Source organism: Scyliorhinus torazame, chromosome 2 (genome assembly GCF_047496885.1).
Source record: "Scyliorhinus torazame isolate Kashiwa2021f chromosome 2, sScyTor2.1, whole genome shotgun sequence".
Taxonomy (NCBI): domain Eukaryota; kingdom Metazoa; phylum Chordata; class Chondrichthyes; order Carcharhiniformes; family Scyliorhinidae; genus Scyliorhinus; species Scyliorhinus torazame.
This window is the reverse complement of record NC_092708.1, coordinates 173777165-173803172: the sequence shown is the minus strand read 5'-3', so window position 1 is coordinate 173803172 and position 26008 is coordinate 173777165. Positions and strand designations below refer to the sequence as shown.

Genomic DNA, 26008 nt, shown 5'->3' with positions numbered 1-26008 from the left:
CGTGTCTGCATGGGTTTCCTCCTGGTGCTCCGGTTTCCTCCCACAAGTCCCGAAAGACGTGCCATTAGGTAATTTGGGCATTCTGAATTCTCCCTCTGTGTACCCGAATGGGCACTGGAATGTGGCGACTAGGGGCTTTTCACAGTAACTTCATTGCAGTGTTAATGTAAGCCTACTTGTGACAATAAAGATTATTATTATTATTACATGGTGCTGATGTTTCCAGAGTTCAGGCAAAGTGTTCAGGCTTCAAAGTTTAAGTGAAATATAATGCAATAATCATTGTCTGAGACATGGCACGTGTACCCACGAGAAGCCACTTGAGCTCTTTTGAAAGCCAACCAATTAAACAAAAGTAAGAGAAGCCACTTGAACTTTGTGGCAGAAATGATCTGTCCATCAATGGGTTACTTGCTGGTTGTGCCACGTATCAGTATCATTCTCCATCCAGGGGCTGCAGCTGAGCAGGCCCTCCCACACGGCCCAATCTCATCGGAACCTGGCAATTACATTATCCACTGACGCTCAAGGTGCAGTTGAACATCCTGGGCTTCTAGCGTGTTTGACCAGCGGTGACATGCCAGTTACATGCAGCACTCACCACACCTGCAACAAAAGCATCAGCAATCTGCAAAAGCATTTCGTCAACGTCTGCAGCAGGTTGCTTATTTTGACTGTGGGAGGGAACCGGAGCACCCGGAGGAAAACCACGCACACACGGGGAGGATGTGCAGACTCTGCACAGACAGTGACCCAAGCCGTAATCGAACCTGGGACCCTGGAGCTGTGAAGCAATTGTGCTAACCACAATGCTACCGTGCTGCCCCGAATTATGAATGTTACACCTTTGTTCAAAAAGTGATGCAGGGATCATAGAATCATTGAATCCCTACAGTGCATAAGGAAGCCATTCAGCCCATCGAGTCTGCACTGATCCTTCGAATGACCACTCGACCAATTAACACTTCCCCTGTCCACTCCGCCTTATCCCTGTAACACAGAACCTAGACATTAAGGGGCAATTTAGCATGGCCAATCCACCTAACCTGCACATCGTTGGACTGTGGGAAGAAACCAGAGCACATGGAGGAAACCCACGCAGACATGGGGAGAACGTGCAAACTCCACACAGACAGAGGCTGGAATTTAACCCAGGTTCCTGGCGCTGTGAGGCAGCAATGCTAACCACTGTGTCACCGTGCTGGCAATTATAGACCAGTCAGTTTGACTTCAGTGGTCGGGGAATTTCGGGAATACTATAGTTTCGGACACCATCAATAGTCCTTAGACAAGTGCAGGATAATTAAGGAAAGCCAGCATGGATTCATTAAGGGAAAATAATTTTTGACTAAACTGCTGCAGGCTTTTAAGGAGGAAACAGAGAAGGTAGATAAGGGCAACACTATTGATGTGGTGTGTATGGATTTTCAAAAAGCATTTGATACAGTGCAACACAACAGATTGGTGAGTAAAATTCTAGCTCATGGAATGAAAGGGAAAGTAGGCTCTTTGGTAAGAAATTGGCTGAGCGGAAACAGAGAGTAGTGATCCATGGTTGTTTTCCAGATTTAGGAAGGTTATAATGGAGTAACTCTGTTGGGACTCTTGCTGTTACTGATATATATTAATGCCTTAGACTGTGATGTTCAGGGCTGATTTCAAAATTTTCAGATGATACAAAGATTGGAAATGCTGTCACCTGTGACGAGGATTGTCGTGGACTTCAAAAGACATGTTTGTGGGCTGGGCAGGCAAGTGGTCGATGAAGTCCAATGCAGAGAAATATGAGATGGTTCATTTTGACAGGAAGAATATTAATCAGGGAACTGAGTACAAGAGTAAAGAGGTCATGTTGAACTTACATAAGACATTAGTTCTGCCTCATCTGGAGCGAAAACAGCGCGGGAGGAGAGAGCCGGGAGATTTTAAAAGCGCTGGAGGAGAGAGCCGGGACAGCGAAAACAGCGCGAGAGGAGAGAGAGCCGGGACAGCGAAAACAGCGTGGGAGGAGAGAGCCGGGAGATTTTAAAAGCGCTGGAGGAGAGAGCCGGGACAGCGAAAACAGCGCGAGAGGAGAGAGAGCTGGGACAGCGAAAACAGCGTGGGAGGAGAGAGCCGGGAGATTTAAAAAGCGCGGGAGGAGAGAGCCGGGACAGCGAAAACAGAGCGAGAGGAGAGAGAGCCGGGACAGCGAAAACAGCGCGGGAGGAGAGAGCCGGGAGATTTAAAAAGTGTGGGAGGAGAGAGCCGGGACAGCGAAAACAGCGCAAGAGGAGAGAGAGCCGGGACAGCGAAAACAGCGCGGGAGGAGAGAGCCGGGAGATTTAAAAAGCGCGGGAGGAGAGAGCCGGGACAGCGAAAACAGCGCGAGAGGAGAGAGAGCCGGGACAGCCAAAACAGCGCGGGAGGAGAGAGCCGGGAGATTTAAAAAGCGCGGGAGGAGAGAGCCGGGACAGCCAAAACAGCGCGGGAGGAGAGAGCCGGGAGATTTAAAAAGCGCGGGAGGAGAGAGCCGGGACAGTGCTGGGAGAGGTGAGTGCACAAAAGGTGTGGCAGGAGTGCCTTTAGATACGGAGTGCTGATTGGAACAGAGTGCATCTGAGTTTAGCTGAGTGACTGAGTCCGGGTGAGTGACGAGAGAGGGCTGTGTTTTTGTTGGTGTTTTTGTTGGTGTTCGGGTTTATCTTTGAGGTTCTATTAAAAAAAAAATTATTTAAATTAATTAACTAGTTGAATATGGCTGGACAGGTGATGTGCTGTTGCTGTATGATGATGGAATTGGTGCATCCCATTGAGACCGTCAGTGACCACATCTGCAGCAAGTGTTGGCTGCTTGAGGAATTTCGGCTCAGAATTGATGAGCTGGATACCGAGCTGCACACACTGCGGCACATCAGGGACGGGGAAAATTACCTGGACGTTTTGTTTCAGGAGGCAGTCACACCCGGTAGAATAAGTACTGTTAATTCGGACAGTGGTCAGGGACAGAGTGGTGTGACTGCAAGGGAGGCAGGTAGGGGGATCCTGAGTTTAGGAGATGAGGTACCTCAGCCCTTGACCTTGTCCAACAGGTATGAGGCACTTGCTCCCTGTGTGGATGAGGAAGAGGGCTGTAGGGAGGATGCGTTGACTGACCACTGCACCGTGGTACAGGAAACCATTCAAGAGGGGGGAGCAAAAAGACACGTGGTAGTTGTAGGGGATTCTATAATTAGGGGGATTGATGGCATCCTTTTTAAGCCAGATTGAGTGTCCCGCATGGTATGTTGCCTGCCCGGTGCCAGGGTGAGGGACATCTCTGATCGGCTTGAAAGGATTTTGGAGAGGGAGGGGGAGGATCCAGTTGCTGTGGTCCACGTTGGGACTAACAACATAGGTAAGACTAGGAAAGAGGACCTGTTTGGGGATTATCAAACACTAGGGACTAAATTAAAGAACAGGTCCTCCTGTTCTTTAATCTCTGGATTACTACCCGATTATAATCTCTATAATCTCTGGATTACTACCCGAGCCACGTGCCAATTGGCATAGGGTTGAGAAAATTAGGGAAGTTAACACGTGGCTAAAGGAGTGGTGCGGGAAAGAGGGATTCCATTTCATGGGGCATTGGCATCAGTACTGGGACAGGAGGGACCTGTACCATTGGGACGGTCTTCACCTGAACCATTCTGAGAACAGTGTTCTAGCGAATAGGATAAATAGGTTGGTCACAAGGACTTTAAACTAGCAAGTTGGGGGGGAAGGGAAGTGTAAAGCTATGGACAGTATAATGGTTAATGGAGATCAAGGCAGCAGGTTACGTGACAGGTTATTATGTAGAGATATGGGTTCAAAGACAAGGAAAATTAGGAGAAAGGGTAAGAGGAAAAATAATTTGCGAAAAGTTACTGATCAAGGTGTTAGGATTCATAACAAAGGCATAAAAAACAGCATAAGTGTACTTTACCTGAATACTCGTAGTATACGAAATAAGGTAAATGAGTTGATGGCGCAAATCATCGTGAATGACTATGATTTAGTTGCCATTACTGAAACATGGTTAAAAGATGGTCACGACTGGGAGTTAAATATCCAAGGGTATCAGACTATACGAAAGGATAGAATGGACGGTAAGGGCGGTGGTGTAGCTTTGTTGTTTAAGGATGGCATCCGGGCAATAGTAAGGGATGATATTGGTGCTATGGAGGACAAGGTTGAATCAATTTGGGTGGAAATCAGGAATAGTAAGGCGAAAAGGTCACTGATAGGAGTAGTCTATAGGCCACCAAATAGTAACAGGATGGTAGGGCAGGCAATAAGCAAAGAAATAACGGATGCATGTAGAAATGGTACAGCGGTTATCATGGGAGATTTTAATCTGCGTATCGATTGGTTTAACCAGGTTGGTAAAGGCAGCCTTGAGGAGGAGTTTATAGAATGTGCCCGGGATAATTTCCTGGAACAGTATGTAATGGAACCTACAAGGGAACAAGCGGTCCTAGATCTGGTCCTGTGTAATGAGGCAGGATTGATTAATGATCTCATAGTTCGGGATCCTCTTGGGAGGAGTGACCACAATATGGTGGAATTTAAAATACAGTTGGAGGATGACAAGGTAAAATCAAACACTAGTGTTTTGTGCTTAAACAAAGGCGATGACAATGGGATGAGAGAAGAACTAGCTAAGGTAGACTTCATGGTGAAGCAGTTGAGGAACAGTGGAGAACCTTCCGAGCGATCTTTCACAGTGTTCAGGAAAGGTTCATACCGACAAAAAAGAAAGACGGTAGAAAGGGGAAAAATCGACCGTGGATATCTAAGGAGGTGAGGGAGAGTATCAAATTGAAGGAAAAAACATACAAAGTGGCAAAAATTAGTGGGAGACTAGAGGACTGGGAAGTCTTTAGGGGACAACAGAAAGCTACTAAAAAAGCCATAAAGAAGAGTAAGGTAGACTATGAAAGTAAACTGGCTCAGAACATAAAAGCAGATAGTAAAAGCTTCTACAAATATATAAGACAAAAAAGAGTGGCTAAGGTAAATATTGGTCCTTTGGAAGATGAGAAGGGAGATTTATTAATAGGAGACGGGGAAATGGCTGAGGAGCTGAACAGGTTTTTTGGGTCAGTCTTCACAGTGGAGGACACAAATAACATGCCAGTGACTGATGGAAATAAAGATATGATAGGTGAGGACCTTGAGATGATTGTAATCACTAAGGAGGCAGTATTGGGCAAGCTAATGGGGCTAAAGGTAGACAAGTCTCCTGGCCCTGATGGGATGCATCCCAGAGTGTTAAAAGAGATGGCTAGGGAAATTGTAAACGCACTAGTGATAATTTATCAAAATTCACTAGACTCTGGGGTGGTCCCAGAGGATTGGAAAGTAGCAAACGTGACACCACTGTTTAAAAAAGGAGGTCGGCAGAAAGCGGGTAATTATAGGCCGGTTAGCTTAACTTCGGTTGTAGGGAAAATGCTGGAATCTATCATTAAGGAGGAAATAGCGGGGCACCTGGAGGGAAATTGTCCCATTGGGCAGACGCAGCATGGGTTCACAAAGGGTAGGTCGTGTCTGACTAATTTGGTAGAATTTTTTGAGGACGTTACCAGTGCAGTAGATAACGGGGAGCCAATGGATGTGGTATATCTGGATTTCCAGAAAGCTTTTGACCAGGTGCCACACAAAAGGTTGCTGCATAAACTAAAGATGCATGGCATTGAGGGTAAAGTGGTAGCATGGCTAGAGGATTGGTTAACTAACAGAAAGCAGAGAGTGGGGATAAATGGGTGTTTCTCTGGTTGGCAACCTGTAACTAGTGGGGTCCCTCAAGGATCAGTGTTGGGCCCGCAGTTGTTCACAATTTACATAGACGATTTGGAGTTGGGGACCACGTGCAATGTGTCAAAGTTTGCAGACGACACTAAGATGAGTGGTCAAGCAAAAAGTGCAGAGGATACCGGAAGTCTGCAGAAGGATTTGGATAGGTTAGGTGAATGGGCTAGGGTCTGGCAGATGGAATTCAATGTTGCCAAGTGTGAGGCTATCTATTTTGGGAGGAATAACAGCAGAATGGATTATTATTTAAACGGTAAGATGTTAAAACATGCTGCTGTGTAGAGGGACCTGGGTGTGCTGGTGCACGAGTGACAAAAAGTTGGTGTGCAGGTGCAACAGGTGCTTAAGAAGGCTAATCGAGTTTTGTCTTTCATTGCTGGAGGGATGGAGTTCAAGACTAGGGAGGTTATGCTGCAATTGTATTGGGTGTTGGTGAGGCCGCATCTGGAGTATTGTGTTCAGTTTTGGTCTCCTTACCTGAGAAAGGACATATTGGCACTGGAGGGAGTGCAGAGGAGATTCACTAGGTTGATCCTAGAGTTGAGGGGATTACATTATGACGAGAGGTTGAGTAGACTGGGACTGTACTCATTGGAGTTTAGAAGGATGCGGGGGGGGATCTTATTGAAACATATAAAATTATGAAGGGAATAGACAGGATAGATGCGGGCAGGTTGTTTCCACTGGTCGGGGAAAGCAGAACTAGGGGGCCTCAAAATTAGGGGAAGTAGATTTAGGACGGAGTGTAGGAGGAACTTCTTCATCCAAAGGGTTGTGAATCTCTGGAATTCCTTGCCCAGTGAAGCAGTTGAGGCTCCTTCTTTAAACGTTTTTAAGAAAAAGATAGATACCTTTCTAAAGAATAAAGGGATTCGGGGATATGGTGTACGGGCCGGAGAGTGGAGCTGAGTCCACAAAGATCAGCCATGATCTCATTAAATGGCGGAGCAGGCTCGAGGGGCCAGATGGCCTACTCCTGTTCCTAGTTCTTAAGTTCTTATGTTCTTATGAGTGCTGTATCCAGTTCTGGATGCCACACTTGAAGGATATGAAGGCATTAGAGAGAGTGCAGAGGAGATTCACAAGAAAGGTTCGAGGGGTAAAGAACTGTAGCTATGAGGATAGATTGGAGAGTTTGGTACTGATTTCCTTGAAAAAAGAGGGCTGAGGAGAGAATTGATAGAGGTATTCATGATCCTGAGGGATATGGACAGGGTAAACAGTGAGAAACTGTTCTCACTCAAGAGAGCATCAAGAACTAAAGGGCACAGATTCAAAATAATTGGCAAAAGGAGTAAAAGTGATTTGAGGAGAAATCTTTTCACTCAGAGGGTGGTTGGAGTCTGGAACAAACTTTCTGAGAGGGTGGTGGATATAGGTTTGATTGACGTATTCAAAAGGGATTTGGATTGCTATCTGAAAAGAAAGAATGTGCAAGGTTACGGGAATAAGGAAGGGGACTGGGACTAGGTTGACTGATCTTTCAGAGAGCCAGTGCAGACTCAATGGACCAAATGGCTCCTTCTGCGGTGTAAAGATTCTGAGATTCAGATTGATACATTCATAAAACAATACAACTATTCTCCACATTTACATTTTCTCATATTGACTTTTAATAGTAATTTAAATAGTAATGTATTTAAAGATATAGAAATTGTTGGCTTCATTACCTGTGGCTGGGCAAAATTCTGAGGCCTGAGTCAGGCTGAGGAGCGGACATACTGGAGACATGGCTGGAAAATCGACGGCGCCCTCGACTACTGCTGGCCAGATATGCTTCCTGTTCACTAACGACGCTAGGCATGCTTACAGTGTCATCTGCAGGGCGGAAAGGAAAATCTATTCAGACAGCCTTCTTTTCCTAATCGAATCACAAAGTTACAGTGCATTAATTACAGTATTAAAAATAATAAAGCTGGCATGAAACATGCTGGAACCCCCATAATAACGGTTTTAGAATAACAAACACTCCTATGATAAGGATATAGAAGTTGTAAAATAATTTTTACAATTTTTATATTTTACAAGTGCAAAAGTTCAAATTGCCTTTTCTGTGCACCTGGGATGTGTCAGTCTAGTGACCCAATAATCTGACAACAGTCATAAGTAAAAAGCCTATCATTTTAGATATAGTAAATGCAGACAAGGTAAATAATCTGAGATGGGAATCAGAGGGATATACTGCCCCTTAAATGAATGAATTCATAATCTACGTTTCTGTTGGACCCAATAAAAAAAGTTCCCCCTGGAAGCCATCTTCTGCTCCTAATTTTCACCCCTCATGGTTTTTAGCTACAACACACCACTTTCTGCTTAACATAAATCTTTGTGAATGCAACTCTGTATTCAGTTATAAGAATATATGCAAACATGACACCAATTTTACCAGCCTTCTTACGGGGTTGCAGGATCCAATTTTCTGACTAAATGATTTCTGTGTGCCTTCAAGGCTAAATACAGTGAAAATTAGCTTTACTGAATAATGAACAAATACAATGAAATTGGGATGAGTCCAACTTGGCTGACCCAAAATTCTGATTATGTTGAAGTCATCAACTAATCCCAATGGAAGAATAGCAATTCCAATGGAACGATGCCCTTAAGTTAAAATTCTGCACTGGCAAGCTCGGATTAGCCAAACTTGTCTCTTTTTAAAAAATTTCCAGTTAAGGGACAATTTAGCGTGGCCAATCCACCTACCCTGAAGACCTTTGGGTTGTGGGGATGAGACCTACAGGCAGACACAGGGAGAGCATGCAAACTCCACACAGACAGTGACCCGGGGCTGGGATGGAACCCAGGCCCTCGGCATCATGAGGTAGCAGTGCTAACCACTGCACCACTGTGCTGCCCCGCCAAACTTGTCTAAACTTGTCAGATGACCGTGCTGACAAATTAGAGCAAATTTAGACCACACAAGAGTGGGAAATCATGGAGCGTTGGGCAAGCCATCATTTGACATTGAGATCTCCTTGTGAAAGCACATGCCACACCTGAGAGTCTGGCTAACCTGTGAGAAAGTTAAAAGCGTTTTGATTGGAGAAAAGGTGAAGTGGGTACAGTGAGTAGAAAAGTGCAATGGGGAAAACAGACTTTGTGAAGGAGTGGGAGATTCCAACATTGAGTTCATCCGCCATTCCCATAGAATCCCTACAGTGCAGAAGGAAGTCATTCGCCCCATCGCATATGTACTGATACACTCCATCCTACCCGTAATCTCATAACTTAACCTGTACATCCCTGGACACTTAAGGGGCAATTTATCATGGCCAATCCATCTAACCTGCACATCTTTGGACAGTGGGAGGAATCCGAGCACCCGGAGGAAACCTTTGCAGACACGGGGAGAAAGTGCAAGCTCCGCACACAGACAATCGCCCGAGTCTGGAAATTGAACCCGGATCCCTGGCGCTGTGAGGCAGCAGTGCTAACCACTGTTCCACCATGCTGCCCTTGTGTTATGAAACACAAGGCAGAAATCGTGGAACAGTTTGATAAGCAGGCATTTTCTCCAGCAAGGAAGAGGATGAGAACAACTGTCTGCCTGTTATTGAAGAAGCTCTGCTAATGAGTGGGTCCAAAATGGTCTTGCCTGTGCCTTGAACTAGCATGCACCACAGGAGATTTTTAATGTGGATAAAACCGAACTGTTTTACCATTTTTTGCAAGACCACATTTTGATGTTGAAAGGCGAAGCATATTATGGTGGAAAGTGGAGCAACGACTGTGTCATGGTCTTCACCAATTAGAATGGCACTGAAAAGCTGCTGCTTTTTGTGATAGGAAAATCAAGAAGCTGCGTTGCTTCATGAATGTCAGACATCACCCACGCAGTATGATGCTAACAAAACCACCTTAATTACCTTCAGCATTTTTGAGGTATGAATCAGGAAAGTGGACAAAATGTAACAACAAAAAAAGGAAAGACTGTCATCATAACAGACAATGACCTCATGCACCTCGATATTACGGCCTCAAGTGCATCAAGCTGATGTTCTTGTCTCCCAACACCATGGCCAAGCTCTAACCAATGGGGCCGGGTGATTAAGAACCTGTGACCTACCACTGACAGCATCTGGGGCGAGATTCTCCAACCCCCCGCCGGGTTGGAGAATCGCCGGGGGCTGGCGTGAATCCCGCCCCTGCCGGTTGCCGAATTCTCCACCACCGGAGATTTGGCGGGGGCGGGAATCGTGCCGGTTGGTGGCCCCCCCCCCGCGATTCTCCGGCCCGAATGGGCTGAAGTCCCGCCGCTAAAATGCCTGTCCCGCCGGCGTAGATTAAACCACCTACCTTACCGGCGGGACAAGGCGGCGCAACGGGCTCCGGGGTCCTGGGGGGTGCGCGGGGCGATCTGGCCCCGGGGGGTGTCCCCACGGTGGCCTGGCCCGCGATCGGGGCCCACCGATCCGCGGGCGGGCCTGTGCCGTGGGGGCTCTCTTTCCCTTCCGCCTTCGCCACGGTCTCCATCATGGCAGAGGCGGAAGACACTCCCTCCACTGCGCATGCGCGGGGATGCCGTCAACGGCCGCTGACGGCATTCCCGCACATGCGCCGCCCGGAGATGTTATTTCCGCACCAGCTGGCGGGGCACCAAAGGCCTTTTCCGCCAGCTGGCAGGCGGAAATTCGTCCGGCGCGGGCCTAGCCCCTTAAGGTTGGGGCTCGGCCCCCAAAGATGCGGAGCATTCCGCACCTTTGGGGCGGCACGATGCCCGACTGATTTGCGCCATTTTGGGCGCCAGTCGGCGGACATCGCGCCGTTTCCGGAGAATTTCGCCCCTGATCTCTCAAGTTATCAAGGTCATCAATAAGTAGGATTGCAATCCAGCTATTCATGTGGCCATGCTTACGATAAAGAACGTGTGGAAGCTAATGATAGAAGCCACAATTTCCAAATACTTCCACCACACTGGGTGCAAACAGGTTATGACTGCACAAGACGTCAAACAGGAGGAGGAGCAGGGTGAGGCCAAGAAAACCCAATGATGAGGCACTTTTTGCTCAACTGTAGGAGGCTGGCATGGAAATTGCAGCAGAGAACAGCACGGAAACTTAACAGAGGTGGACAATGTTGAACGCTGCACAACAGAACTGAGAAATTATGCCACCATAAATGCAGTACGTTCTTTAACCAAGGAGTTGAAGGAAACCGATGACCCTAAAGACTGATGAATTCGTGTCCACCTGTTTCCCTAGCCAATGACACAAAGGATGCTCTGGGATTTTGTACTGCAACATTAAAAACACATTTGACTGCATTGATGTAATTCAGGACTGTATCGCACACGTCCAAAGACAACACGCTAAGCAGGAAAGATTACAATCCGGAACTAACTCCCATTATTCTTCAATGCAAATCTCCAGATTTTTACTAAGGCAAGCCATTATATGGTGTGAACAAATTAAATTAAGACTTTCTCACACATGTGCTGCTTTACTGAGTTTGAATTTGGTATTGGAATCTGTTGTTTTGACACGGACCACATTTGTAGGCATATTGTATTTTTCTGTATAACTACATCAATATAGCCCATTGGAAACCTAATCTGCCTCAGTCTTGTCTGGTGAACCAGCGTGTAAATTTGGCAGGTCTTTCACTTGGTATACTGACCAAATCTATCCCTCAACCAATGTCACTAACTGTCCAAACTGGCTGCTGTGTGTCCTGTACAATGGCCGTGATTGTACTTCAAACGTATTTCATTAGCTGTGAAGTTCTTTGGGATGTTCTGAAATCAGGAACTACACTACATCTACCCACCTCTCACCCACTCCCCCATGCGCCCTCCATGTCATTCATTGCAAACTCATACCCTGACCACGCTCCAAGGTCTCTCATACCCTCCATGCCAACTCAATGCCAATACACCCACTATTTGCCATGGGAAGATCCCAGAAGCTATGTGGAGATTAAATAAAATACATGTCTAGCCATCTAAGAGAGCTTTCACTTTACACACTGTATCGTGAAAAAACTCCCATCCATAAAGCCCATTCAAACCGTTAAAATCTCAAGTAGTTAATCTTTTAGGAACAAACTTCTATTTGTATTCCACATCAAAATCAGCAAATCTTTTAAGCTGTCAATCAAACTGTGAATTCAGATCCCCCTGCTGAACATTTCAAACTCAGCCAAGCTATTAGGGAAAAGTCAACAATGCTGCACAAACAGATACTACACCAGCTGGCCTGTGAATTAAAGCAATTCAGCAGGAGTTTGTATTTTTAACAATCACTGACAACATCGGCCACATTTTTTTCTAAAGTTTAAAGAGTGGTCGATTTAAAAAACCTTCATATCATGACAGTTAAACAGAAATGTCCATCCTTCTTTACGTCTACTCCATGAATTCATGGCTCTCATAATGTGGGTTAAGGCCCTTGCAAAAGCCAAAGAGTTCAAATTTGGGTTTCCCTCCTGTAAGATTCATGCCCTGACCCCTTACCACAAACAAAATGGGATCTGTTGGAAACGGGGGCAGGACTTTCACAACAAGGTCCAGTCTGTTATTTTTAGAGATCTGTGGTGTCTTCCCAGCTCCATGAAAATCCAGCCCGAAATGTTGTTTCATTGATGCATCTTTTTATGTTTTAGATCAGTTACCTCACGTTGATCAGTAATCACACTTCAGACTAACCTACTTAGTATGGGAGAGTGTTTCTATTCACACACACTTATATATCTACACACACACACTAAGCTAGATTTGTGATTTATAAGTAAGCGGGGGAAAAAAGCAGTAAGCAGAAAGCTTTTTTGGAATAGCAGAAAATGCTGATTGAATTTTTCATCACAAATTTTTAAGTTCGGGAAAATTTGCTCCTTTGTCAAAAATTGAACTTTTGTCCTAATATTAGTCATCATACTCTGTATGTGCAAGACTGGGCACAAGTTCAAATCAGGGTGGTCCGAAATTCTGTAGCTTGTTGAAGAATTGCATAGGCAAATAATTTATTGATTTGAAATATTGTAAAATACAGAGGTGCATTCAACATTCTAGCAGGCACCATTCAAAGACAATTCAACTTGGACCTCATGTTGTATTAAATACAAAAACAGCAGCTCATGCTACTTCTCATAGCCTGAACAAATTACGACTGTTGAAATGAAAAAAGTGCAAATGATGAATAGGCTGTCATGTTCGATCTACTCAAAGCAAATATCATGCGAGTTGAATTGAAGCTCTGTTAATGACAAATGCTCACTTTCACCATCCTCCTCATCAGTCCTGCTTAGTGTGTCCTGAGAGGCCTGATGAGAAGGCTGGCTGTCCTGCTCCCACACAGTGCCTGTCCCCGTGTTTGAACGAGACATGGTGGCCAGACTCAAGCGGTAAGCTGATGTGGAGGTTCCCACAGTGCTGATGGAAGGTTTGCCTTGGTATGCTGCAAAGATATAATGAACAAGTTATGTGAGACAAATATGACAATGCAAGATTCTGATTAGACTCTTAGTATTTTCATCAACTGCAAGGCAGTAACAGGAGTCTTGCACAAAAAGATATAATGACCAGAAAATATTAGTAAAATGCATTCGTCAATGGGAGAATTGTAGGCACAGTTCCTGTTCTCATTGTGTGGAGGATGAAAGTGCTGGAAAATGGGACATTATGGCAGTTTGCATTTGGGGACAGCTTCTACCTAGAATAGGAAGGAAACCACTTGCTCAAAAGTGATTTGTGTCCAAACCATGAGGCCATGTTCCCTCAGTTCTGTGGCAAGCAATCAAATATCAGGTGAGACATTTCATCTCACTCACGTTCTGATCAGAAAGCATACTCATGACAGTTGTGCAGAAACTGTTAGCTTGGACCTGCCTACTCTCAATGGAAGGAGAATACATGGTGGTAAGCAGTTCAGAAGGTGACAACATTTAGTAATATGGTGAAGTAAAAGGATATGATTTAAAAGAAAAACTATGCATGATGGGTTGGTGATACCACTGAGCTGCCTTCATACACTTGCTTGGAAATTGTAAAATATCCTGAAAGCCTAAGCATAAAGGTAATCCCTAAATTTATTTATTTCTCAACAATAGTTGTGAATGTGTAATTACTGCCATCTGGAAATGTAAATTTTATTGTATTTTATATTTTTTGTCAAGGATATTAAACAGCCTTATGTTGGTTTTTCTATTGTTTGTGAACTTTTAAGGGCGATAATCCATTATTTCTGGACTTTTATTGCAAAATTAGATCACAGTAACACCGAGAAACACAAACAAGATATATGGGGTCAATTCTGCAGTCTTGCTGCAGTGCTGAGAACACTGATCTTATGCACAAAGTGTGTCACTAGTACATATCTGAACTTGCAAAGTCAAGTTATAGAAATTATTAAAATACATTCCCTGTGTGCAATAGTCTGCTCCTGTGCTGTCACCAATGGTGGAAGTGGGATTTTCAGAGTAAATTTAAAGGCTGATGGGAAAGGTTAATGGGATGTAGCCATTCATAGGTCAGTGATTGCATGGGGGAACGGAGCAAAAAGTCATGCCTGCCAAGGTCAATGCTGTGTATGGTATTGCATGACCTAGAAACAGATGCATGGGACAATGACTTATCTTAAGGAATTAGCAAAGCATGATTACCCAACAGAAGAACCATGTTCCAAATTGCATGCCACTAATATTACCTGCCAACCTGTTCCACATTTACTGCTCACTTATGTTAAGGCCTCATCCAATCTTACAGTTCTTTCACTGCATTCATGCATAGTCACACTTCAACTGAGTATATGCTCACAAGTTGAAACTTACAATTGAAAGCTTTCCACACACCCATCTTCCAAACCATTGTAACACAAGCATAGTCACTGAGGATGGGATTGACACTGCTAATATTGAAGCTAGTAGTGGGCTCTGGTACTTTGAGAAATGCAGCAATGCAGTAACATTAGGGAGCCGCCTTACGCTATTCATTGGAAGACTAGGTCAAAGTGCAGGCCATGCTGACAGGCTACTGTGACTGATCCATCAATCAATTGTTTGATACCTACATAAGCAGCACATTCATTAATGTTATAGTGGTAGATGGGCATGGGGTGTAACAGTTAAGAGCCAATCACTGAGCTGGTTGCAGGTATCACTGGTACAGATGGTGAAGTTCTGTAATTGGCTCCTTGCTGGTCCTGAGCAAGCTGTGGCAATTATCCTCAGTGACTGCTGGGTACATTTACTATGGTCTGCAGTCATAAAAGGTGTTCATTAGTTACTCTGGCATGGTTTCCTTTAACCACTTCAACCATGTAGTTGAAGCCCTTCAAAATTAAGCTTTATCTTAAGCATGAAAAACATTGGCAAATTAATGAGCTTTAATGAGCGCTAAGGCATGCAAACTCCCAAACACATAAGATTCAGCAGATCATTAAATTGCAGCCTAATAGGAAACAAATCATCATAGAATTTACAGTGCAGAAGGAGGCCATTCGGCCCAGCGAGTCTGCACCGGCTCTTGGAAAGAGCACCCTACCCAAGGTCAACACCTCCACCCTATCCCCATAACCCAGTAACCTCACCCAACACTAAGGGCAATTTTGGACACTGAGGGCAATTTATCATGGCCAATCCACCTAACCTGCACACCTTTGTACTGTGGGAGGAAACCGGAGCACCCGGAGGAAACCCACGCACACACGGGGAGGATGTGCAGACTCCGCACAGGCAGTGACCCAAGCCGGAATCGAACCTGGGATCCTGGAGCTGTGAAGCAATTGTGCTATCCACAATGCTACTGTGTTGCCTGGGTCTGTTATAATACTGGGTCTTTATAACCCATTATAAATACTGGGTCTGTTTTCCCAATTCCATGACCCTTCTGTGCCCATGCTGCAATTTTTCTCCTGGAGTGTGCCACCGCAGAATTGGCCCCATTGTATATACATGGAGGAATGTCATCCTTCAAAAGACACTCCTATTAATTCAATCTAAGGAGATTAACACCTCTACATTATCACAATAGTTCCAGATGTCTGCAGTCTCAGGCTCTCCAACAAGAGATTTAATTAAGTGACAAATTAAGGATACTCGTGTGGTGTGGTTACACTATTAGGACACATTTTATTTGTGATCTGCAGCAATCTACAAGAAAATAAATGTTTTCTGAGACTACCATTACCTGATCCACTGTGCACTGCCTCTTTCAGGATTTTTAATTCGCTGTGAAACTCAGTGACTAGTGAACTCTTGCAGAGTGGTCTCGGAATGAACCGGCGCTCGAGCTGGTCTACAATATGATGGCGTGCAGTCATTTCTTCATGATTTTCTGCTGGTTGACTTAATAGCTGGGAGAATTCCAGAGAGAAAAGAAGCATACATTTGTTTTTGTAGAAACCATTCTCGGCAGTTCTCTTATTTGAACGGCATATTTTTCTCCCTTTTAACGCTCTTGCTGTAACATAGAACACTGACAATTTATGTGCAACGAGGTGATATTGCACTGCAATGAATGCTCTGCAATTGACTAAGAGTAGCACAGATTTAGCTTTTCATTTTTCCACTCTCCCTTTAAGGAGTAACATAGTTTAGATTTAAAAGCCTTGATGTAAAGCTAGAAAGAAATGGGCATTGCCGTCTCTGTTGTGACTCATCTCAAGAGACAAGAGATTTATCTCTTGGCATATGCAACACTTGTATTAGTAGCTCGTGGTTTTGTGGGTAGAGGTTTAGAAGGTGCAGATGGCTCAAGATTTCAAAAGCTTTTAGCTGCATTTATAGTTCATAGTGTTGATGGGAGCAGATTTTGTTCAATCATGTATCAAGACATGACGGGCAAAAATACAGTCCAGGGAGGAGCAGGAATAGGCCAAGGATATCATCTGCCAGCTGGCAGCTGCTTCATGAATAGATTTTGTTGCGAAAAGGGCTGCAATTCTGGCAACAGATAGGCATCATAGAATTAAAGGACAAAGGACAAAACACCTGTCAACAGGTAGTTAAGGTAGCAATAGGTCACTATTTAAAAAGCTTAACAGGAGCAGGAGGAGGCCATTCGGCCCCTTAGAACTTGCTCCGCCCTTCATTATGATCAGGGCTGATCATCCAACTCAATAGCCTGTCTGCCTTCTCTTCCCCCCCCCCCCCCCCCCCATATCCTTTGATCCCTTTAGCCCCAAGAGCTATATCTACATTTTTCTTGAAAACATACAACTGCTTTCTGTGCTGGTGAATTCCACTGGTTTACCACTCTGGGCGATGAAATTTCTTCTTATGTCAGTACTAAATGGTTTATCCCATATCCTTAGACTGTGACCCCTGGTTCTGAACTCACCCGCCATGGGAATATCCTTTCTGCATCTGCCCTGTCTAGTCCTGTTAGAAATTCATAGGTTTCTTTGAGATCCCCCCTCATTCTTCTAAACTCCAGCGAATATAATCGTAACCGACTCAATCTATCCTCATACATCAGTCCCGTCATCCCAGGAATCAGTTTGGTAAACCTTCATTGCACTTCCTCTATAGCAAGAACATCCTTCCTCACATAAGGAGACCAAAATGGAACACAATATTCCAGTGTGGTCTCACCAGGACCCTGTATAATTGCTGAAGGACATCCCTGCTCCTGTACTTGAAGCCTTTCGCTATGAAAGTCAACATATCACTTGCCTTCTTTATCACCTGTTGTACCTGCATACTTATTTCAGTGACTGATGTACAAGTTCACCCAAGTCTCATTGCACATTCCCCTCTCTCAATCTATAGCCATTCAGATAATAATCTGCCTTCCTGTTTTTGCTACCAAATTGGATAACCTCACATTTATCCCCATTATATTACATCTGCAATGCATTTGCCTTCTCTCTCCACTTGTCCAAATCACACTGAAGCATCTCTGCATCTTCCTCACAGCTCACCCTCCCACCCAGCTTTGCGTCATCTGCAAAATTAGAGATATTACATTTAGTTCAATCATCTAAATAATTAATATATATTGTGAATAGTTAGGATCCTCACACTGATAAACCTATATTTAGCTGTTTGATTAAAATTCAGCAAGTTTAAAAAATGATGAAGTATTCATAGAAATTTAAAAAAAGATTTCCTGTGCTGTACTTTTCTTTGTTCTTTGTTTAATACACTGCTCAATTGTTCACGGTAGATTTGCCAACATGCAAATTAATCCATATGAAAGTTGGAAGACAAAAATAAATACTTTTCAAAAGGGGCACAAAATATTGGGCACAATATTTACAATATTGGGCGGGGTACCAAAGTTTTGGGCACAATATTTACCTAAATTGAGCCTAAACTGGAAATTCTTCTCCTCTGTATTCGCATATACAACAAACTATCATAAAAAACGTTGAAGAATATCCAGAGATTACATGATTATATCTGTAGTTTAATTAGCTGAAACTGATTCAACACAATTATCACGGATATTTAAAAGAAAATCCGCTGTTAGAAAAATGATTGAGAAGTTTCTTTACCTTACATTGGATAAAAGGACGCAGAAGAACGAAGATAGGGATTCTTGTCCTCACTATAAAATCAATAAAATCCCACATGGCAAGGCCTCCGACCTTTCGCAGTGCCATTTCTTTGACTTGCAAACTGAGCTTATACCATTGACTTCCCAAATGATGCTCAAAGCAGACAAGGATCACCTTTAAAGCTAACAGGCATAGGAAGATTTAAAATAGAGAGACAAATAAGAAGTCATTACTACGATTTGATTTTGTTTAACATATTTGATATTAGATTAAGAATATAGTTGATTGGATTGGAATAAAGAAACAATGCGTTAGGATCCCTGATGAGAACCCAATTATTTGCAATTTATAGAACGGTGAAGAAAGGTGACAGCACCACAGGAGTGCTAACACTGACCAATAGATATTTTACACATAATATTTTGAAATGGAATGGCCTCTGAAAATCTTGTAGACATATCCATTATGATCAACAAATATTGATTCCCACTTTTCATCTTAGGAAGAGGTCCCACGTAATCAGTTAGGACCCTAGTAAAAGGTTCACTAAATTCCGGGTGCTGGTTTGATTACCGCTTGTTTTCCTATTATTTGATGCGTGTGACATGTACAAAATAATTCAACTATATCCTTATGCAGTTCAGGCCAATAAATAACTTGAGGTCGCGATCGGAGCCCAACGTTCGGCGGGCTGGCCTCTCCCCCCCTCCCCCACCCCCGGCTCCTTCCGCGCGCGGCCCCAGATCACCGGCGCCATGTTGGTGAGGGGCCGGCGTGCGTAAGAAGTTCCCCGCAGTTGGGCTGCCCCAACTGCGCATGCGCGGGTTGGCGCGGCGCCCATTTGGCACCGCGTAAAGACGCTGGAGCGGCGTGAACCGCTCCAGCACCGTGCTGTCTCCCTGTGGGAGCCAGAATAGGTCGTGCCTGGGCCTTGTTCATGCCGTCGTGAAATGCGACGGCGCGGGCTCTTGTTCTGTGCTGCGGAGAATCGCCCCCCTTATCTTTTTCCTTTACTTCTAATTCCAATTCAAACGGTTTCATTTTTTTTTTCATGCTGTAACTCTTTAATTTGTAACTGGATCTGTCGATAGTTTCAGTTCACCACAGGATTTTAAATTGAACTGAAGTGTCTTGAGTTCACTCATGAAAGGTTCTCTTCAAGGTCTCTGCACAGAGAAAAGCAAGTGAGCTTGATTGTTAACTTTATTTCTAAGTGGTCTTTGAGCTGTATTGGTTTGCTTAATTTGAATATATATAGTTGCAGCTGGAGGGAGTAAGTTAAAGTTTTCTCCTTTTATTTCCGAACTGTTTTTACTGTAAAGCTATATAACTATATAACTTTGTTGCTAATGTAATTGATTTGGTGTTCAAAGTTTACTTAACATAAAAATATCTATTGGTCAGTGTTATCACTCCTGTGGTGTGCATCCCAGCACTGAATGTACTGCTGAGTAGCTGTTGAAAGAGAGAAAATTTTGGAGAGAATTAGATATTTACAGCACAGAAGGAGATACTTCACTCCATCAGTGTCTGCTGGCTCTTTAGTATAAAAATCCAAACATGTTTCCCAACAGAGACCCTTTGCATGAAAGATTTGTTGAATCTTTCCTTGCCTTAAATGATGCACTGCTCCCTCCTTCCACTGCTCTTTGGGAAAAGATTCTACTCAACATGAAGAAAGTACTGCTAACCTCCATCTTTACACTCTTTAGTGACTATTTTAAATTAATGACATTTTGGGCTGGATTTTAATAGTTTTGAGTCACTCGCAGTGGGGAATTTGGAGGTTTCAGCAGGGAATTTGTCAGTGACATTTTAGTCCAACCATTGCATTAGCATCTAACGTTTAGGTTTCCTGTCCAATAAATGCTAGCAGGTGTGAGGAGAGTCTGGATAAACTCAGATTGTTTTCACTGGAACGACAGAGGTTGAGGGGCGACCTGATATAGGTTTACAAAATTATGAGTGACATGGATGGAGTGGATAGACATGTTTTTTCCCAGGGTGGAAAAGTCAATTACTTGGGGACATGGGTTTAAGGTGCGAGGGGAAAAGTTTAGAGGAGATGTGCGAGGCAAGTTTTTATACACATACTGGTGAGCACCTGGATCGTGCTGCTGGGGGAGGGGAAGCAGATTCTTTTTTTTTAATTTAAATATATTTATTCAAATTTTTCAACAAATGTTCAACAAAACCCCCCCCCAACAAGAAAAAGAAACAAAACCACAACAAACAGAAATTATACATAGGATTTCCCCCAGATACAATAACCCCCCATATAACAGTAGAAAACACAAATAGGGAAATACCCCACCTTAACCCAAAAGCCACCCCAAAAGAACCTCCCCTCCCCCCCACCCTTCACAAATCCCGTCTAGTCCTCATGAATCACCCCCGGGACACAGTCCTCAATTCTCGTAGCCCGAACCCTCGCCAGCAACTTAGCGTCAACATTGAGGAGCGAGATCGGTCTATACGACCCACATTGCAACGGATCCTTGTCCTGCTTCAAAATCAAAGAAATCAGCACCCAGTACATTGTCGGGGGCAAGGTCCCCCCCCCCCCCCCCCCCCCCCCCCCACCCCCACCCCCCACCTCATTAAAAGTTCTCACTAGCAACGGGCTCAGCAGGTCCAAGTATTTCCTATAAAATTCAACTGGGAACCCATCCGGCCCTGGGGCCTTCCCCGCCTGCATGCTCTCCAAACCTTTAACCAGCTTCTCCAGCCCAATCGGCGCCTCCAGCCTGGCCACCTGCTCCTCCTCCACCCTCGGGAACGTCAGCTGATCTAAGAACCGTCGCATCCCCTCCTCCCCCGCCGGGGGCTCAGACCTGTACAGATCCCCATAGAAGTCCCTAAATACCTTGTTCATTCTCACCGCACTCCTCACCGTATTCCCCCCTCTTTCCCTAACTCCACCAATGTCCCTCGCTGCCTCCCTCTTACGAAGCTGATGTGCCAGCATCCAACTCGCCTTCTCCCCATACTCATATGCTGCCCCTTGCGCTTTTCTCCACTGTGCCTCTGCTTTCCCCGTAGTCATCAGGTCGAATTCCATCTGGAGGTTCCGTCGCTCCCTAAGTGTCATAATATACACTAGTATATCATGGTGCAGACACACACTGATGGACACACAGTGGGACCAATCAACATACACAACACCGCAGCCAATCACCAGTGAGAGGACACGCACTAGAAAGACAGGGGACATCAGAGATCCCGCTCATTCGAGTAGCAGCTAGCTAGGAGCACAGAGCTCACAGCCTGCAACACAGACATTCACCATGTGCTGAGTGCATCAACTGGTTAGGACAGGGCAAAGGCCTTTAGTTAAAGCTGGTATCATATTTACCCATAGTTCAAGTATATTTAAATAGTTAACCTTTAATAAAATAGTGTTGCACTACTTCAAGTGTTGGTGACCTGTATGTGATCCAGAACACCCAACACATCACTAAGTAGCCCCTACTCGGGGGCCTCTGCATAGCTCCTATCCACCCTTAAAATCTCCCCCACCAACCTCTCCCTCTCCCTCCTCTCTCTCTTCTCCCTGTGGGCCCTAATGGAGATCAGCTCTTCCCTGACCACTGCCTTCAACCCTCCCAGACTACCCCCACCTGCACCTCCCCGTTGTCATTGGCCTCCAAGTATCTTTCAATACACCCCCGAATCCGCCCGCACACTTCCTCATCCGCCAACAGTCCCACATTGAGGCGCCACAGCGGGCGCTCGTCCCTCTCCTCCCCCAACTCCAGCTCCACCCAATGCGGGGTGTGATTCGAGATGGCTATGGCCGAGTATTCCGTTCCCTCCACTTTCGGGATTAGCGCCCGACTCAAGATGAAGAAATCTATCCGGGAGTAGGCTTTATGGATGTGGGAAAAAAGGAAAATTCCCTGGCCAGCAGCCTGGCAAACCTCCATGGATCCACTCCCCCCATCTGGTCCATAAACCCCCTGAGCACTTTGGCCGCAGCCGGCCTCTTAACCATCCTGGACCTAGAACAGTCCAGTGCTGGGTTCCCCACCGTGTTGAAGTCCACCTCCATTATCAAGCTTCCTACCTCCAGATCAGGAATCCGACCCAGCATGCGTTTCATAAATCCGGCATCATCCCAATTTGGGGCATATACGTTCACCAGTATCACCCGCACCCCCTGCAACCTATCACTCACCATCACATATCGATCTCCATTATCCACTACAATATTCAGTGCCTCGAACGACATCCGCTTCCCCACCAGTATTGCAACCCCTCTGTTCTTCGCATCCAGCCCTGAATGAAAGACCTGCCCTCCCATCCCTTTCTCAGCCTAACCTGATCTGCCACCTTCAAATGGGTCTCCTGGAGCATAACCACGTCTGCCTTCAGTCCCTTTAAGTGCGCGAATACCCGGGCCCTCTTGACCGGCCCGTTCAGGCTCCTCACATTCCAAGTTATCAGCCGGATTAGGGGGCTACTCGCCGCCCCGCCCCTGCTGACTAGCCATCACCTTTTTTAGGCCAGCCACGTGCCCGCCCCTCCCGCACCCTCCAGTCCCCCAGGCGGCGGACCCCCACCCCGACTACCTCTCCTACCTCCAGCTCCCCTTTGGCCAATGCAGCTGCAACCCAGTTCCCCCCCCCCCCCCCCCCTCGCTAGATCCTCATTTTGCTCCCCCCATTTTGCTCCCCCCATGACATTCCCGTAAGTCAGCTGACTCCTGCTGACCCCGGCTTCTCCCGCCATTCCATCGACCTCCCAGTGTGAGAATCCCCCCACCCCTTGGCAGTCAGTGTGCGCTCCTCTCCAGCACCGCCCTTCCCCCCGGCCCTGCCCCCTTCCTTCCCTAGCGCGGGAAAAAGCCCGCGCTTTCCATCTGAGCCAGCCCCGCCCCCTCTGGCGCAGCTCCTTTTTACGGCCTTACCCCAACTCCTCATCCCTGGGCCTCCACCCCCCTCTTCCTCCGCGGGGCCCTGTCCCTCCAACACCGACGCCCACACTCTCCCACAGCCCCCACATCAAATCCATTTACCCATCCCCACACAGCACCAAAACAAAAAAAACATTCCCAAAACGCAGTAAACACCGTAAACACCCCCCGCGACAAACCCTCAGTTCGAGTCCAACTTTTCAGACTGGATAAAGTTCCATGCCTCATCAGGCATCTCAAAATAGTGGTGCCGATCTTGGAACGTGACCCACAATCGCACTGGCTGCAGCATCCCGAACTTCACCCCCTTCCGATGGACAACCGCCTTAGCCTGGTTGAAACCAACCCTCATCTTAGCCACCTCCGCACTCCAGTCCTGATAAATTCGGATCTCCGTGTTCTCCCACCTGCTGCTCCGTTCTTTTTTGGCCCATCTCAGGGCGCACTCTCTGTCCATTAAGCGGTGGAACCTCACCACTGCAGCCCTTGGCGGCTCGTTGGCTTTGGGTCTCCTTCCCAGGACCCGATGAGCCCCATCCAGCTCCAGGGGCCTCGGGAAAGCTCCCGCGCCCATCAGCGAATTGAGCATCGTGACCACATATGCCCTGGCATCGGGCCCCTCCACTCCTTCAGGGAGACCCAAAATCCGAAGATTCTTCCTCCTCGACCTATTCTCCAGGTCCTCAAACTTTTCCTGCCACCTCTTGTGCAGCACCTCGTGCGCCTCCACCTTCACCGCCAGGCCCAAGATCTCGTCCTCGTTCTCCGAGGCTTTTTGCCACACCTCACGGATCGCCGCCACTTGGGCCTTCTGGGTCTCCACAAGCTTCTCAATCGATGCCTTCATTGGCGCCAGCATTTCTGCCTTCAGCTACGCAAAGCAGCGTTTGAGGAACTCCTGCTGCTCCTGTGACCACTGTGCCCACGCTGCATGGTCTCCACCCGTCGCCATCTTGCTTCTCCTCCCTCGCACTTTCCGCTGCACCAAAATCACTTTCTTAACTATTCCACTCCTGGTCCAATCCATACAGTGCCGGGCGAACCTTACTGTCACCTTCCCACACTGGGAGCCGTCGAACAATTGCCGTTGGGGCCCCTCTAAAGAGCCCAAAAGTCCGTTCCTGGCGGGAGCTGACGAACGTGCGATCTACCTCGGCATAGCCGCAACCGGAAGTCGACGTGGAAGCAGATTCAATAGCGACATTTAAGAGGCATCTTGACGAATACATGAAAAGGATGGAAATAGAGGGATACGGACCTCGGAAGAGCAGAAGGTTTAGTTCAGGCAGGCATCATGATTGACGCAGGCTTGGAGGGCCGAAGGGCCTGTTCCTGGGCTGTACTGATCATTGTGATCATAGCCTGCATGAGTCTATTTCAGCTGATGTATTTAAAGGGACCCTGCTAGTGGAAGGAGGATTTAGGAAATCCAACACAGAAAAATCGACAACAATGGAGTCACATTGTAACAAGGCAGCACTTCAATTCAATGATGCCTCCCTAGGGTTGTGACTTTGTGCCATAAGGACCCACAGGGAGACCCTGTTCTCGACTAAGCAGAGGAAGAAACCAGCTACATAAGACAAGACGGTGTGGCTGGAAGTAGCTGAAGGGATCAAGAGTGTGGTGCCATGCACCTAGATAAAGTGCTGGAAGAGGTTTAAAATTTAATCACGTTAGGAAAAGTTATTTGCAGGGCACATTCAAGTATATTGTGATGTGCTTCTAACCCTAACCCCAGTCCCTCAGCTTTCCTAACCCTACTCCTGTACATCACTCTTCTTATCAATTTTCCATTTGACCATCCACCTTCATGTTACTGTCATGTCAACCCAATCCTTCACAATTACCCCACATAAATGTTGTCTATCCATCCATTCAACAAATTTTACTGCTCTCAATTCAAGCTACCGGATTACAGAATAAAATATCACACAACCACCTGGCGTGCAGCAGTTACTTGCGTTGACTTCATGCTACAGTGAAATATGGTCATGTGCACAAGGATGACTTGACTCAAATCTTCTTATGTTCACAGTTCTAAATCATGTCCTCCATCTCCCATGGACCCATCAAGTGTCACATTGGAGGTGGTGCAGCAGGAAGAAGATTCCTCAAAGGAGGTAGTTCACTCAATGAGTGCACCATCAAAAGACTCAAGCAAACTGTCTGCCAGCTCAGATACACATAGTTTCAATCCTTTTTATAACTCTGTAATGGACGTTTGTTTCAAGTCTGCTGAAAATTTTTGTTTAATCTATTGCTGACAATAAAATGCTCTCCAACATTACCTAAGTAAGCTGCCTGGCTTGTGGACTCGGCCAATCCTTCCCGTCGCAGGTCCTTTCCAGCATCCCCAGGGGTAGAGCAGTGTGCTGGGGAGTTCTCCAGCATGAAGTTCTTGCTGCGAGAAGTACTGATGATTCGTGGTGGAAGGAGGATATTGATTACAGTCTGTAACAGCAGGAAAACCTCAGGCTGCTCCAAGTTAGGGCTATCTATAACACAGGGGAAAATTGTCACTTAAAAAAAATGTTAGCAATCTGATTTTGTTTTGCCAGTGAGAGAAGATTCACACGACCATTCATATTATCAGTTTCATTTCAAATCAAGAACGGGCAATTACAACTTTTAGTTTATGAGTAAACTTTTCATTGATAAATTTACCAAAAGAATTGTTCCCTATCTCCCCTTTATTGCTTTACTCCGCTTTTCCACCTTCAACAGTCGCTGAAGATTGGCATGCCGCTACTGCAGGCGGTGAGGAAAGCTATTGGCATTCTGGTCTTCATAGCGAGAGGCTTTGCGCATTGGAGTAGGGATGTCCTGCTGCAGTTATTCAGGA

The 26008-nt window shown here is 45.8% G+C and overlaps 1 protein-coding gene across 5 annotated transcripts in view; it reads right to left on the bottom strand.

Moving 5' to 3' along the window:
- The window catches only part of unc80 (unc-80 homolog (C. elegans)), a 599468-nt gene that overhangs the window by 59478 nt on the left and 513982 nt on the right, over window positions 1–26008 (bottom strand). For all 5 annotated transcript variants that reach the window (XM_072480367.1, XM_072480341.1, XM_072480351.1 and 2 more), the window contains 5 exons: window positions 25455–25661; window positions 18246–18430; window positions 15935–16100; window positions 13026–13205; window positions 7488–7635 (listed from right to left, as the gene is read on the bottom strand). In XM_072480367.1, the coding sequence (XP_072336468.1) occupies window positions 7488–7635; window positions 13026–13205; window positions 15935–16100; window positions 18246–18430; window positions 25455–25661 (886 nt within the window). The remainder of the gene's footprint in view (window positions 1–7487; window positions 7636–13025; window positions 13206–15934; window positions 16101–18245; window positions 18431–25454; window positions 25662–26008) is intronic.